Here is a 16,484-nt window from a genome sequence, read left to right on the forward strand (position 1 = left end):
CAAAATTTGCACAATGTGTCTGAGAAACAGACGTCCGACACATTCTGCTACCATATGATGCGAAAAATTTACTCCTGGCACTTCCCGTTTGTTCAGGACTGGGGTCGTTTTGAAAAGGAAAATGGCGCTTGGGATGTCGGCGCCAGTCATTCATGAAGGAGTTAGCGCCAGAGAATGCCTACAAAATACTCAAGAATGGTGTCGATGCAAGCCGTCGGCTTTCAGGGAAAATCAGATGTTGCCGGGGAGCTAGTCAAAACTAAATCCGACGCAGAAACTGCAGGGGATTCCCCTGCAAGAGCTTGAAAGCTGGTAACCTTTTATCAGCCTCCGGCAGCTGACGGAGCAACAAAAATCGGTATGGGCAAATATTTTTGGAGATGCAGCAAAGGGGTTGGTTTCCAACCTTCTTAATCAGTTGTCAAAGCATGCATATTTTTCTAGTGTACACACAGACACCAAAACCTTATACTTTTGGCTGGTTCTTATATGCTTTATTGGCATGGGAAATGTGTGAACGAACTTTTGAGACACCCTGTACTATCGACAGAGTACCGGGATGGCTGTTTCGCGTACAGTTTCCTACTGAGGGACTTGGCTCTAATCACTTCCGGAAGTCATACAGTCAAATCAGTAGCAAGTGATCCTCGCAAAGAAATGGCCCAAGTGGAGCAGACTGACTTCCGCTTACGTTAGCTGGCCAAACCCGAGAGTCCTTATATAAAAGATGAGGTCAGCAGCCGCTCATACAAGCCAGATGCCCATCTGAACGGCATGGCCATCTTGCCACCGATTATAATACATAGAAGGAACACGGTTATGTTTCAGATTACTGGCAGAACGAGGACATTGGGATGATTGTGAATTATCAGAGTATATTAGCGGGTCGCTATTCTGGTTGTAAAGACATCGTAACCCGTCACTAACACATCGGAAAGTTACATCTTTCCTGGACATGAAGGAAGAAATTATGGCGTTTTAGCGCAAAAAAAAACGAAAGCTTACGGAGTAAAAATATACGGCGTCTTTGATTAGAGGATGTGCATGGTGTAATGTTCTTGAAACTGGTCACCCCTTTAGAAAAAAAAATGTATCGGATAAGGATGAGAAGGTGCAAAAGTGACATTGCGGGAAAAGGATTTGCGGCATGGCAACGTTTGAGTCGATTCCTATGCTTCCACAATTGTTAATCTTGTATGAATATTTTCAAAATACTTCCACAATCCGAAAAGTAAAATGGGTGGTTACAGATCTCAGTAAGCAGAGCTTGTTCTGCGGAATCATGGACTTATCATTGAATCCGACCACTTCGCCTGCGCCCCCATTCGGTATGCGTTTAGACCAAAAGTTATCATATCCCATAAGCTGTTAACATATCGCGAAAGTTGCCTAACACGACACATAGCAGTGAATAGCGATACGGTCCTCTTAGAGTCTAATGAAACCCTCTTTCGCCAGGTGCCAAAATAAGGATGACGAACGAGCGAGTGTTATAGTGAGACCTGCACGGGTTCATGCGCATTGCACACTATGCATAGTGAGACCCCCGAATTGAAATATGCGGGACAACCAAATAACCGGTCAATAATGGGCTGACAGCTTTGAAGTCATTCAGTCCAGCCATTTTTCTCTTTTCTAGATGCATAAATGGCCTTTGTACGTGCGCATGTCCAGCATCCTCCCAACTGTGACGCACGTATGCACGGGAGAAGCTACAGGCATTAGTTACCGTGCAGGCATTCACAGGCAAAGCTTTAGGCAATTGAGGGTATTATAGCAGTTGCATACGCAGCAGTGACACTGCGCTGAGGACAAACAGAAGCGGTGTGGAACAGCAGTCCCAAAAGCAGCTCAGACTCCGGCTAGATATCACCTACTTTGACACTTTGACTGTAGTCCTAACCTAACCAGGTACCGGCCGCCAACACAACATACAGCGGCCATGATAGTCAGGAACCAGGCCCACTTCAAATGAAGCAGTTTCATAATGCATGAAAGGACGCAGCTCTGGGAATACGACCATCAGATAGCATATCCAGGATTAAATAAGATTCTGTTACCATGCGAGCGTCAAGGAGCGTGCTGTAAAACGGCACAGCTACCGACACCTATCGGTCAGCAGGTGAAGTCAGTGTGGTGATGTAGATGGCGGTACGTCCCGAACACTCAAGACCATATGCGTCACAACTACATTTCAACATGCCCCTTGTTCGCACTCGCTCGCACTGAGTTGCAGCCAAGTATCTCTCCGTTCCGTCATTTCCATCCTCAGGACAGTCCAATCCTTTTCTTCCACGCCTCAACCCTGTTCCGGGCTGGACGGAAAACTTTATCCCATGCGGCATGCGGGAAGCTCCTCTAGGATCAGACCCTTAGCCGGGTGCAGTGTCAGGGGGCTGGGTGGCCTTCCCACTCGGGATGGGCTAAGCCCCGACGGGTCACTAGGGTGGCCGCCTAGACCAATGTCTCCCCCTAATTCGTATCATCCTTCTGGCTCTGCTATGGTCTCGTCAGACCGAAAGAGCCTAACCCAACAAGACAAAACCAAGCCCCGCCTTCCGGTTGCAATATTGCCTTACTAAGCTTGTTTTCGAATCCCCGACGCGTTCAAATCTACCGGCAACCGGTTCCAGGCGAGGAACGGGGGCTATCAGTCCCTGGCCACCATTCCCAGCAGAGGCTGACCTACCTGGTGTGACGGCACCTCGGGACGTCGGCGGTCCGGCCCCGGAATCGCGCACCGCGTCAAACGCCGCCATCAGAGCCGGCAGTCTGCGGAAAGATCAGCGAGATCAGAGGGAGGACAGGGGTCAGAGAGGACAGGGGTCAGAGAGGGCACAGGGGTCAGAGAGGGCACAGGGGTCAGAGAGGGCACAGGGGTCAGAGAGGGCACAGGGTCAGAGAGGGTCCGGTTCAAGGGTCTGACTGGTCACAGGGGTCAGCCGGAGGTGATTTTAACCCGCGCACCGACGGGGGTCTGCGCCAACTTAGTACCGACGGGGGGGGCGGATGACCGCCCCCCCCCCCCTGAGATCTCGAGAACGAAGCAAGATAGCGACAAGCGGTAAACGGCATCGGATACGCACGGTCAAGATCTACAATTTTTACTAAGGTCATTTTCAGGTCAGGTCAAAGATGACGTCACAGGGGTCGAAAAAGTCAAAATGGCGGCGCTAAATATGGAGAGTTTTTCTCGAATAACTTTCGAATTAGTCAAGATAGGAACAAACTAAGGGCATCATCGTGATCCTCTTGTCAATCCGCATCGAATGATATATATGTTGACCTCGAAAGGTCAAGGTCAAAGGTTGACCTCAGGTCACGTGACCTCGAGGTCATCATGTATATCATTCGATGCGTCTTGACGAGCTGAACACAATGAGACCATCCACGCGTCTGTATCTTGTTCCTGTACGGAGTTATTGGCCAAAAACCTTTGGTGACCTTTGATGACGTCACATGACCTCACAGCTGCCCAACAGCAAAACAGACCTCAAGGTAGTGAAGGTTGATCGTGTATGAAGTCATGTATGGTATATGGGGCCATTCCGACCCGTTTTAGTGGTAAAAACAGGGAGTTGATTTTTCCCCCATTGACTTATAATGGGGAGGTCGCGAAATTGACCTGACCTTAGGTCACCGATATCAAAATTCCGAGATATACAAATTGTAGCTACTAACGACCTAATAACATCCTGCGACTTTCAAAGGCCTCCGACATCTACTGTAGCTCTGGCACGGTGACAAAGTTGCAAAAAAGTGACTTGAGGTTGGGTCATTCAAAGTGACCTGGTGACCTGACCTTGAAAGGTAGGAGGTTCAAACTTGCACACCATGTGTAAAATTGATAAGGGAATAGTCATACCAAATTTCGCGGCGCCGGTTTTCCCGCTATTCGCGAAAAACCTCAGGGGGGGGGGGCGGATATCCGCCCCCCCCCCCGTCGGTGCGCGGGTTAAAGTCAGGCAATTAGTTTGCGGGGTGAAGCAGCTCCCGGGTCCACGTGGTTGAGTTGGAGAGGAGCTCAGGGGTCAGACGCGTCACATACTGTGCAACGGGGTCGCGCATATTACTAGCAGAACTCGACGGCAATACTACGCGCCAGCATATCACTCGCCAACGACCAGATCACGTAGGAGAGATGAGTCGTCGCTGGTGACATTCCCAGTACCGATACATGAAAAATGCATCGAAGGTATTGCATCAAAGTGCTTTCTGAAAGGCTCACTCTCCACTTTTATTTGTGTCACGGATTTCAATTTCATATCTGGCAAGATGCTCCTGATAACTGATACGATGTCTAATTTAATCAAGGTTTCACTGTGACACTTCTTTGAAGCATCACCAGCTTCTCCTCCTAGCTATGGCCAACGGCAAAAAAAAAAGAAGGGCACTCTTATAACGAATACAGCATACTCGCATGTATGCGTCATTTCTCACCAAGCAAAAAAAAAAACGGATACACGACACAAGCTCTACAAAATTCCTACCATAAACTGCATGGGGTAAAATACACACATTGCAGCTACACAGCGGCCGATGAGACTATTACAACCCCATTAAATAGCATTATTCACAACTAGGGGTGGAAATAAGTACGTGATTCATGTTAACGACTTCACCATTGCAGCATGAGTCCAGGTTAAACAAGCGAGGAGAACAGGAAGATGCTCCTGTCGACTGACAAGCATGACGTTGTGTTCTGGTGACCCCGTCGTTTGAAACTTCACTACTTGACACAAATGAGACAGACTCTCCGAAGCCGCATCAAGCACCGCCTCGCAGCCCGGCAGACGGCCTAACAGGCGCACAGGAGGCGGTGGGAGCTCAGCGTGTATCGATAGCGGCTATTTATTTGTCAGAGGACCGACACGTTATCACATTATCGCACTGTTGGTTCAGCAGAGCCGCGAGTCCACACCAGCCGTAACTCTCAAAACCGCCACGTGGCGTGCCCCGAATGGACTTGTTCTGCTGAGCGAGCAGGTGCCACGTAAGTGCATCCGTTCACACATATTGACAAACGACAGTCGTAGGGCAAATCAAACTCCACTCCACTTAGATGGCAACATGTAACGATAAAAAAAAACATTTATATAGATATGTTGGCTCATAGATACATATGAGCAGCCCTGCCTGATCCCCAGAAACATTATGTAGCACACCCTGTTCAGCCCCCTGTAATACGTGGCATGCCTCGGCCGATGATCTACCGCAGTCCGCGCAGTCCCCGTTCCTCCCATCCCCAGCTCATCGCCTTGCCCTCGGCTCTTCTCCGTTCCTTGTCCCCTCCCACCGTTTCCCCTTCTCCCCGTCCCCAACGTTTCCCCACCCCCAGCTCTCACCTGGCCGATGGCACGCTATGTTTCCGCTGCAGATCGTGTCTCAGTCGCTCGCCCACGTGTTTGTACAGCGTCACCAGCGTGCTGAAGGCGGCGTCTCGGACGGCCGGGGTCGGGTCGCCGAGCAGACCCACCACTGGCGCCACCAGGGGCGTCAGGTGGATCGAGCCGGCGCCGTGACTGCAGGCCGGGAGGGGAATCAAAACACATACAAACAAACACAAACAAACAATGCCACCAGAGGCGTCAGGTGGATCGAGCCGGCGTGCAGGCCGGGAGGAGACGACTCAACATACATACAAACAAACACAAACAAACAATGCCACCAGAGGCGTCAGGTGGATCGAGCCGGCGCCGTGACTGTCGATAGAGAACAGACGGCTAAAGACACATGCAACCCAATAATCAAACAAACAAACAAACAAACAAACAGACAAATAAACAAACAAAAAACTAACAAACCAACCAACAAACCAGCAAACAAACATATAAACAAACAAACAAACAAACAAACAAACAAACACAACACAACGCCAGTGGCAAAAGGTGAATCAAACCGATGCCGTGACTGTCGAAACAGCGGGAACCGCTCAACAAACAAACAAAACAAACAACCAAACACAAATAAACAACAAACAAACACAAACACAAACATCAGCACCAGTGGCGTTAAGTGGAACGAGCCGGCGCAGCTACCGTAGACAGGGTACGGACGGCAGTGGGAGTCGGCCATTACCGGCGGAAGGAGCCGCGGTGGAAAACTATTAAACACGCACACAAAGCCACACCATGGGGGCCAGCAGTGAGGCTCTCCAGTCTCCAACATACCACGGAACAAGATGTTAGCCGTATAAAACCGATCGCCAGCACTAAAAGCGTCATATTTTCTGTGTAAGGCCCTGTGTACGTGAGGGATGCGTGCGTGCGTGCGTGCATGCGTGCGTGCGTGTGGGCGTACGCTGGCGAGCTATACATACGTGTTGGTAGGATGTATCGACCATCGCTGCGTCCCCATGTCTGGCCCGCTGCGTGCACCTGTGTGGAGTCGCGGCGGCGGCGTCTGGTGTGCTGTGTATGCGGTCTGTCTGTGTGTAAGGTATGGGGCGGCGGCAGTAGGAGACACAAACACTTGTGGCGACTGAAACAGACCCACTCCAACTCGACCGGCAGTTCAAGTCGGCCGGGGTAGAACTGTTGGGACACTTTGGCCATACTCGCTCGTACCATTTAAACAGCCGGCAGACAGGGACATAAGCCGCGCAAAATGTACGAACCACACATCTCACAGACACATAACAGGCAAGCATGCTGACGGAAATCCTGGTAGATAGACGACAAAACGAACAACACGCGAGTCCCGGATGGAGCTGATGGAAGTCCTAACCACAGACCGCGTCTGGGACAGCCACCGGACAGCCGAGAGGCCGCCGGGTAGACGCTGAAACAGGCCGGGAACATTACACAGTTCCGTCCAACTCACACAGTGACGGCCTCCTGGAGAAGCAGCAGCATCTCCTCTCGCACCTTGGCGCTCTTGTGCGCCAGTGCCGGCGCCAGTCGGTCAAACAGCTGGCGCGGCGTCAGGCAGCCCGCCATCAGCCGAGCCAGCAGCTGGCGACCCTTCTCACGGACCGTGTCCCGGGGGTCTCCTGCGCACACAGCACGGTTAACGTACGGTTAGATGGGGGCAAAACAACGTCAGACACGGTAAGATCGAATATAGAAGTTAGACGGCCACAAGACACCGTGGCGTCAGACCGGACATAAATGGTCATACGGTACAGAGCACGGTCAAACGGAAATATAACACGGTTAGATGGAATTTCATGCCATTTATTTCCGTAGCCCCTCATTTTAAAAGGTGATTAAAACGTAACCACAAAATTAAGAGCTTTGACTATGCTAATTATAGCCATGAAAAACGCACACAGGTGTGAAATAACATTATCCAATTGACATTATCTACAGCTATCTAAATATTAGATCTGTAGCTATCTAAATATTAGAAGCATGCAGCTTGTTTTAACCATGGGTGGTGACTGCAGTGCACACTTCTCCAAGGGCTGACGCTGTTCGAAAAACTTCCAACAGTTTAGCACGGTAGGCTCCGATACGAATTCACCCGAATACGGCCATCAGCCGCGGTCCCACCCCAGCCATCCCCATTTGGAGCTGTTTCCGCCGTGCACGCGACCGGTGAGTCCTGGGCGCGCTGTGGGCGGCCGGCCGCGCTCACCGCCCCCGCCCCCGCCCGGCGCGTGAGAGAGGGACGTCTGCGCCGCGCGGGACCCACCGAGTCTGTCCACGGCGTGTGGCAGCACGTCCTTGAGGTAGGGTCGGAAGCCGGACCTCATCCGCTCGGCCAGCAGAGTCAGGATCGTCAGTCCGTTCTGCGCCACCTGCAGCGAGGGGATGGACGCGGGGTTAGGGTGACATAATGCACAGTGAACAATGCGGCCCACCGGTGCACAGCGGTCCAACTGGTATTTAGCGCTCACAGGGGTCTGAACCTATAACCAACACACTATACAAACAGTACAGAAATACCTGTCCCTTATAGAAGGTAGCAGAGGATAGGGAAAAAAGAATCACGGTTATGGCAGAGCATTAAAAAAAAATCACAACCTGCACAAGGCCAGCCATTTTCATAAGAATATCACTAAAATATCTGAAACGATTACGTCATTCTCGCAGCTGGTAATGTCAGAAAAGAGGGTGGGGTGGGCTCTCCCTTCCGTCATAGCCCAGGGGTGAAGGAGCCGAGGAGGACCAGGAACCCTATTGTAATTGGGTAGTACGGTGACCCGTTGGAGGGCAGATAAAAATGTCCTTCGCATACAATGGCATACGGTATCATGCATTACCAATTATTATGCATGATGCACTCTCCCCTGACAACAGTCATTCCTTTCGAGTTACACGACAGACAGCGAGCATTAGCAGCTATCCGGCGGCCGGCCTGCCCCGGCAGGCTGACGTCAGGGGTCATTCTGTGCACCAATCACGTCATCAGACAATCGCCCGATGACGTCACCCCAGGTGCGGCTGCTGTGGAGTGAGGACATCCTGCCGGACAGAGAGCTCGGCAGTAGCAGCGGAATGCGAGTGGGAGGCCGCCGCCCCCCACCCCCCGCGCTAGCCTGTCTCCGAGACCCTCGGACCTGCCACCGACCTGCATCGGCAGCATATCTCCAGAAACCGCTGAACCCGCCTCCGATCGGCGACCAGCCGCTCAGTTCAGCTCTGCCCGTGGGCGGTGCAACCGCGGCCAGTGGTGAACCGGTCTGCCGGCCGGCCGGCCGGTCGGTCCGGCCCAAAACCGCCAATCGGGCCGGGGATGAGGCGCGCTCGCCGCCCCCGCCGGCCGCGCGGCCGTCGGTCACGCTGTCGGCGGCTACCGGTTAGGTGGTAGGGCGCGGTCCGGACCGGGGAGCCTCGCCGTGCAGTGGAGGCCCGAGTCACCGGGAGCCGTCACTCAGTCATCCGTGGGAGGCCGATAACAGACAACACCGACAGAGTCGATACCAAACTACACCGGTAGAGTCGATACCAAAGTACACCGGTAGAGCCGATAATAGACAACACCGACAGAAAGAACCGATAACAGACAACACCGACAGAAGCGATACCAGACAACAGAACCGTAACAGACAACGACAGAATCGTAACAGACGACAGAACCGATACCAGAGAACACCGACAGAACCGATACCAGGGAGCATCATACAACCGATACCAGAGAAAGAACACAGACAGGACCGAAACCAGACAACACCGAAAGTTCCGATGACAATTACCGACAGTCCCGATAACAGAAATACATCGACAGAACCGATATTGATGACTAGAATAAAAATTTTAAACGACGCCTTCAGGCATTTATGAAACATCCAATCCTTTGAGGTGCGGGACATCAGAGGACGACATTATTCGTTGAAGCCCCAAATGAGGCTAGCAAGGCCGCAGCAGATATCGACACGAGAAATCGATTGACACGGTGCCAGAGCCAAGACGATGCCATGAGGTAGGTAGGCATGTCGTGCCCCGTCCTTCATGTGTGACATGATGCAGGCAGGCCAAGTCGAGCTGTATTATGTCCCCTGGCCAAGTCATTAACAGTTGACCGATTGCTAGTTTTTTTTACATGATTCTAGAATGCACACTGAGCTTGAATCTGCATTCAACAGATTTAACAAAATGTGACTCAAAGAGGAATTTGATTTTTTACAGACATCATCATTGATGACATGCCTGGTGTTTGAAGAATGCTTCAACAGCAAAGACTATTCCATTCATCCCTTTTCCTTTGTATAACATCTGTTGGAGGGTTTGTCACTTTATGAAAATGACTGTGGTTCTTTAAATCTAGCACAGTGTGGAAGCAGTCATCATTAATGGATGTTAACCCTCCATCACTGACTCTGACCTAACAATACAACATGACATAAAGAGGAGTTATAGCCTATAGGTTCTCTTGTATAGCCTGAAATTGCCTGAACTGACATTCTAACTAACTCACTATCCATAGATCCAGCCTGACTTACATTCAATGAACCTGGCATTCTGTCACTCACTTCACACTACACAAATAACTTTTCTGCATACCCAATGTTGGCAACATAGGAACAACTGCCAAAATGCACACATTACAGATGCATATAATTATGTCCATTGGCTATTGTATTGTACTCACCCTGAAGTTGCTTTGTGCGGTCCAAGGTATTATCCTATCAATGAAGAGTCCAATGTCTTCACATTCAATATCAGAGGTAGACTCCAGGTGCTTAACAACATCTGCACTCACTGAGAGCTTTTTCATTATGTCAGATGTTGTCAAGAGTGGAAGAAATGAGTCCATTTGAGACATCTTGATAGAGCTGTCAGAAGTCACCAGATAATTTTTTGACTAAGCTGAAGTCTGAAATACAAGGAGCATGGGCAATAGTAAACAAGAATGTTGCCGCTGTTCTATTGTATTTGCAATAATCAAATACATGTTGACACATGCTTAGCTAGCATATTAGCACCTAGTTAGGTACCTACCCAATTGATAGGCTGCCAGGGGCTCTGGCACCTGCCACATTTCACAGACAATCTAAAAATATATGGCATGAGGAAGTTGAACAATTCTTCTAATAAATTATCAAATATTAAGGTGTCACAGTTAAGCATAGCTACCATGCTAAATGTAATGCCATGGACAGATTGACTCAAGGTCATCCAAAACTAGACAGACAATGGACATATATATACCTACACAGTATCAATTGCCTAGATTTTTCCCAGAAGAAGAATGAGTACCGTAAGGTGGGGCTATTTGAGACAGTGGGGCTATTTGAGACAGTATTTAAAATTGCTATAAAATAAAAACCACTTAAAATTTATGGTTAATTATTTGCTCAGGCGATTTACTGCTCGATTCCACACCTCTCTGAGCAAAAATATCACACAAAAATCAAACGATCTTCATTTTATAGCAATTTTAAATACTGTCTCAAATAGCCCCACTTTACGGTAATGAATAATTGGGCAACATGATATTTTTTTTAGCCTATATTTGAGTTACTTGAAGCAAACAATAATTTGAAAAACGGTCTTTAAAAATCTAGTATTTCGTTTAGGAAAAGACGGGTGATGCTTACCTCTCAGTAGGCGGAACTATGGTCATGAGTACCCAAATATAGGAACGTTCCCATTTTTGGGAACGGAGTTCCCAAATATGGGAACGGGCGTTCCCATTTATGAGAACGGAAGGCAATTTTTCGGCCGTTCTCCCACTAAAACTCAAAAGTGCATCACGTCTCAAAAAAGTGCACGCTGATTTAAGTATCTACTAAATCTCCATAAAGTTATCTTTAATCTGACCGTGGAACAAGGAAATTGACCGTGGAATGATATTTTTAATGATTTTTTGAAAATGACAGAATGGTGGAAATATGGGTTATACGACATTTAACATGCAATTTTAAGGAAAATGAAGCATTTTTAGTTTGAGGTAAAGTATAATAATTTTCGCCTGGTTATGAACTTTCATACTATCGACACCAGATGCTGACAAATGCAAGCGAAGACGCGGACGGTCCCGAGGTAATATTGTTGACTTTTGTGTCGGGGCGGACGACCGCGTGGAACGTGAGTGAATTTACCGAGCTACTGTTGTAAACTCAGTTTAAGCGGTTGAAAATTATCCAGCTGTATTTTATCATCCCGGAAAGACATATTTTATTTGGATGCTAGCTGTTTAGAGTTGTTTTATAAGGAGCGTCATGAGCGTGGTTTTTGTCTTCCGTGTTTCTAAGCGTGATCGTTTTGGGGGAATTTCTCTTATATAGCTCGCTCTGTGTGGCTTATTTATAATTTTTATGCTGATTTCGATAATTCCTCGTGCCCATCCTACCAGGCCTTTTGCCACTTACACTCATCAAGAAAGGAAAAAACTAGATTTTCATTGGGACTAGGTGTTTTGAGGGTGTAACATATTCAGCGTTCCCATTTTTGGATACTTCCTTGTACTCGTCAACTATCGGTGATAAACAGACAGGTGCTTGACATGTCTCCACACTCAGCGCGGACGGTGGATATAGGTATGGAAGACCTTGTTGAACATCGCTGAGCGTTGTGAATTATGTAATCCTGCAGAGGGGGGCGTGCCCTCTGCGAGATCGACGGGAATAAAAGCGCAGAAGACCGGGCGAAACATGCGACGGTCTTGCCGGAAAGGTCATCTGATGATTGTTGCGTTAACAATAATTTGCGGCGTTGGACGTGATGCTTGTTAATGAAAAGAGCCCCTGAAAGGCGTCGGTGAAATCGTTCCCAATTTTGGGTACGCCGTTCCCATAATAAGGAACGCTTGCAGCGCCAGTGTACGAGAGCGTTCCCAAATTTGGGCTCGCGGCCCGGATGATGGACTGCTTTAGAAATAGGGGAACGATTTGAAACTACGATGGGCCTTACAATATCAAACTCTTTCCCAACAATATTGAGACAAATATCAGGCGGTTCACGATCGTTTTATATTTTTTGGACGTCATTTAACGGTTCTTTTTCTTGTTTTAAATAATGCCTACATGGCGTTCCCATATTTGGGTTTATCGTTCCCAAACATGGGAACGAAAATGCGTTCCCGAAAATGGGTACGCTTGACCATAGTTCCGCCTACTGCTCTTCCCTGTCGCCTCCGCCTATGCCTACTCCATCACAGATCACTCCTGCTCCAGCTCGTGCAAGGAAGAATAGAATTATGACATCTTCTTCGTTAAAGACATCATCAGATTTTTCATTAAAATTACGAGCCGTCAAAAAAAAAATCACGGCAGACACCCACCCGAAGACAGACTATGAGAGCAACTGGCGGGCGCACTTTCTCCCTCTGTTTTGTTTTGTTTGTGAAATTCCTTTTGTAGCAGCTGCGCCATAATCGACTAAAAACACTCGTTTATTTTGCTGTTATTTTTGCTTTGCTAAAAATCATGCAAATGTTCTCAGTTCACTTCACTGCTGTTATGCTATGCTCTGCATGCTCTGCGTCTGCACAAAATATTTAATTCATATCCAAACACTGATAAATGAATCCAAAAAGCAGTGAAGGGCGCCATAGGTCCAGGAGGGTCAGGAGCATGCCTAAAAAAGAGACAAAAAATCGCAAACTGAACAAAACTTTCGCTACTTTCCAAAACAGAAAGTTAGTCGGATTTTGATGCCGAGTGATATCAATTACAGAAAATCAGGATACCGATGCCAAACCAAATTGAAATACCAACCAAAAACATGGCAAATACCGAAACCGCTCTAGGCAGATACCTACAGATACAGATAGTTTATTCGGATCCTCCATAAGATGGATTTTCTGGTACCCACGTCAGTTACATAATATGCAAAAGTACACCACAATGCTGCAATAAAACAGTTAAAATAGATCATACCTATAGGCAGACGACATATTGGTTTTGCCCAGCCAGCAATTTGGTTTGGCTCAAGGCGTTTGGCTCAAGTCCGTTTTTACCCCGGCAACTCCGACATGCCAGATTTGGGCCAGTGTAAACAGAACGCCGTCGGAACAGGGGTTGGGGTCGATATGGCTCTATCCCACCCAGCAATTTAGTTCGGCTCAAGTCCGTTTTGCCCGGCCGGCAACTCCGGCATGCTACATTTGGGCTCGCGTAAACGGAACGACGTCAGAACTAGGGGGTTGGGTCGATATGGCTTTATTCCGGCTAGTCAGTCTTTGCCGTAGCTCTCCGGAGTTGGTATGGTTTCGGACCGCCAAGTCAGGCACAAGTCCGCCGCCAAGTCCAGTGGCGGATCCAGGGGGGGGCAATTGCCCCCCTAAACGGCAAAATTTTAACATTACGCCTATGGACGAGGCATGGAAAGAATCGATAAATTGTTATGGTTCGCACCCCCCCCCCCCCAAAAAAAAAACACTGAGCTGAATCCGCCTCTGGCCAAGCCCTCAAAGACCTTTGACCTGACCTTTGACGTCATTGGTGCACCTAGTCAGTCAATGAAATTGGGTTACATGGTAGTTTCCCGGTGGGGCTATGAAAACCGGTCGGTACCTTTCCGAGATCTTTTAGGGGGGCAGAGCGAAAGGGTGGCAGGGCCCGGGTCCGGGACTCCGGGACTATCCGGAATGCGAGGAGCGGCTTACAGCCACTTTGATCAGTTTTAGGTGAGGTCAAACCTTGGGTCACCAAAAGTCATCGAAGGTCAAAGCTGCTCGATTTCAACATGTTAACCCGCGCCGGGCCGGTGCTCTGAGATTTCGCGCCGGGCCGGGGGGGTGTCTGAACACCACCCCCCTTCTAACTCGGCTCCTGGGCCACGTAGCGACACGCGGTAAGCGGCAATCGAAAGAACGTCCAAAATAAGGACGAAAACACTTCAGTCAATTTTTGGGTCAGGTCAAAGGTCAGGTCACCAGAGGTCACCAAAGGTCAAATGTTCACTATTTCAACATTTTGGAAACTGCCAACGGCTATCTCGGGAACCAATAGAGCTACAGCGCCGCAGAAAAGCGCATTCGATAGCCCTTTTACAGACCTTTCTGAGCAATGTTCTCAGATTTGACCTCAGGTCATTGGTTTAGCCTCCAGAGTCCAGAGGGCAAAAACTCCAAAAATAGCCGTTTTTACGAAAGACGTTTTTTCGGCAATAACTTTTGACTCAAAAGAGCCATGACATTACTTTTGTCACCATCGTGTTCCTCTCGTCGAGACGCGTCGAATGAACTATAATTTGACCTTGAAAGGTCAACTTGGAAATTTGACCTCAGGTCAAGGTAATGACCTGACCGGAAAAGGTCATGTTGCATATCAGTCGATCCGCAACGTCGAGCCGAACACATCTAAGGCGTTTTCAGTGCTCTAGCACGTCTCTATCAGAAGTTATTAGCGAAAAACTGTTAGATTCTGTTCGTGACCTGAAATGACCTCGGGGACATAACGAGGGGTCACAGTTGCCATTGTCCGGTTCAGTGTGTCCATTTTACCTACATCTCGATGTTTGAGAGTGTTTAGAATAGCGTTCGTGCAAAACAGACGCTTTTCAATTTTCTCCCATTGACTTACTTATAATGGAGAGGTCGCAAAATTGACCTGACCTTAGGTCACCGATATCAAAATTACGAGTTATACATTTTATAGATAATGTTGTTCTAATCAATCGCTGAAAGTTTCAAGGCAATCGATCAATCGGTGTAGCTATGACGAGCATTCTTATTTTTTCTGAGGTGAGGTCACTTGGCGTGACCTGTGACCTGACCTAAGGTGACATGGGTCTGAAATTTTCACATGTGCGGAAAAGATGCACGAACAGGCGTGACAAAAAACAGCGGCGCTCCGCGCCGCCGTTTTTTGAGATATCTGCGAAAAACCGCAGGGGGGGGGTGTTCAAACACCCCCCGGCCCGGCGCGGGTTAATTGCTTAGACTAGGTAAAATGGGCTCGTACCTCTTTGAGCTGAAACATGAAGTTGATAAAGCAATTCACAATTTTCCCGATGTCCCAATATACCCTGGGGAAAGCAGTGTACGAGTAAGACGGCCAGGGAAGGTATTGGGATCAGAGTTGCCTTTCACACCGTACGCCTCCATTGAAGCGTGGTGAATTTGCGTTCAGCCAATGAGTCGCTATTTCGATTTATTCAAAAACATCCATTTCTTTGAAAACAATTGTAGTGTATTGTGTAAGCTTTCGTGTGCAGCTCCCTGGAGTTAAGAAATCGCAGTTCCCTGTGACTTGTTCATATGCCACTAGTGTTCATTCACCGTTGCTTTGCTCTGCCCTTATTAAATTCTCTCGGAGAGAAATGGCGCTGAACTTCTGGCTTATGGTAGACGGCCATCGGCACTTTTCCCCGCAACTCGTTGTCCAGACGTAAATATGCGACGGCCAAGGATTGTCTAGGTATTGTCTAACCAGTATAACGCCTTTTGGGGCGACTAACGGAGCGAGCGAGAGGGTGGGCCTTGCACGTGCGAAATTGCGAGGGGGTACCTCCCCTAGGAAAAAAACCATCAGGATTTTTCTGATGGTCTGATGGTGCATGGAAATTGGCCCACTGGTCTGATGGTCTGATGGTCTGATGGTTTCTGATGGTTTCTGATGGTTCAGGGGTCTGGTGGTTTGTGATGGTCTGATGGTTTGTGATGGTCTGATGGTTTGTGATGGTCTGATGGTTTCTGATGGTCTGACGGTTCTGAAACAGTCGCGCCATCAATTGATGGCGCGACTGTTTCAGGAATTCTGATAGTCACTGTGCTCCTTGGCGGTGTTCTGTGGTTCCTGTTGATCCTGGAGGCGCTCCCTTTCAATCACTTTCTGAGCCCGTGGTGATCCTGGTGATAAAAGGTACGGTTATGAACACCAATATATTTATACCACCACCACAAATGGCACAAAATACCTAATTTATCCCCCCAAAATTTTACCGATTTCGTTTTATTTTGCCTCAGCTCCTAATTTCAGGATCAGCCCCTTGTATCTCTCCGCAGACGATGTCGGAATCTCATCACGGAAACCTGAAACCTCTCCAGAGGACCTTCACGGGCAGACTTGCAGGGACCGCGGATTCAAATTCTCGTAGGGTGTGCAAGATGTGGCGATTGGGCCCCCATCTCACGCCGGGCCCCTTCCAAAA

General features: G+C 48.6%; 1 protein-coding gene across 2 annotated transcripts in view; it reads right to left on the minus strand.

Moving 5' to 3' along the window:
* The window catches only part of LOC122379515 (CLIP-associating protein 1-like), a 44,383-nt gene extending 31,697 nt beyond the window's left edge, over window positions 1-12,686 (minus strand). For both annotated transcript variants that reach the window (XM_043361789.1, XM_043361788.1), the window contains exons 1-7: window positions 12,505-12,686; window positions 10,770-10,773; window positions 10,036-10,260; window positions 7,636-7,741; window positions 6,823-6,991; window positions 5,346-5,522; window positions 2,690-2,772 (exon numbers count right to left, since the gene is read on the minus strand). In XM_043361789.1, coding sequence (XP_043217724.1) covers window positions 2,690-2,772; window positions 5,346-5,522; window positions 6,823-6,991; window positions 7,636-7,741; window positions 10,036-10,209 — 709 coding nt within the window. In that variant the 5' untranslated portion in view covers window positions 10,210-10,260; window positions 10,770-10,773; window positions 12,505-12,686. The remainder of the gene's footprint in view (window positions 1-2,689; window positions 2,773-5,345; window positions 5,523-6,822; window positions 6,992-7,635; window positions 7,742-10,035; window positions 10,261-10,769; window positions 10,774-12,504) is intronic.
* Between the last annotated feature and the right edge of the window lie 3,798 nt (window positions 12,687-16,484).

Source organism: Amphibalanus amphitrite, unplaced genomic scaffold (assembly GCF_019059575.1).
Source record: "Amphibalanus amphitrite isolate SeventyFive unplaced genomic scaffold, NRLGWU_Aamphi_draft 000079F_arrow, whole genome shotgun sequence".
Lineage (NCBI taxonomy): Eukaryota > Metazoa > Arthropoda > Thecostraca > Balanomorpha > Balanidae > Amphibalanus > Amphibalanus amphitrite.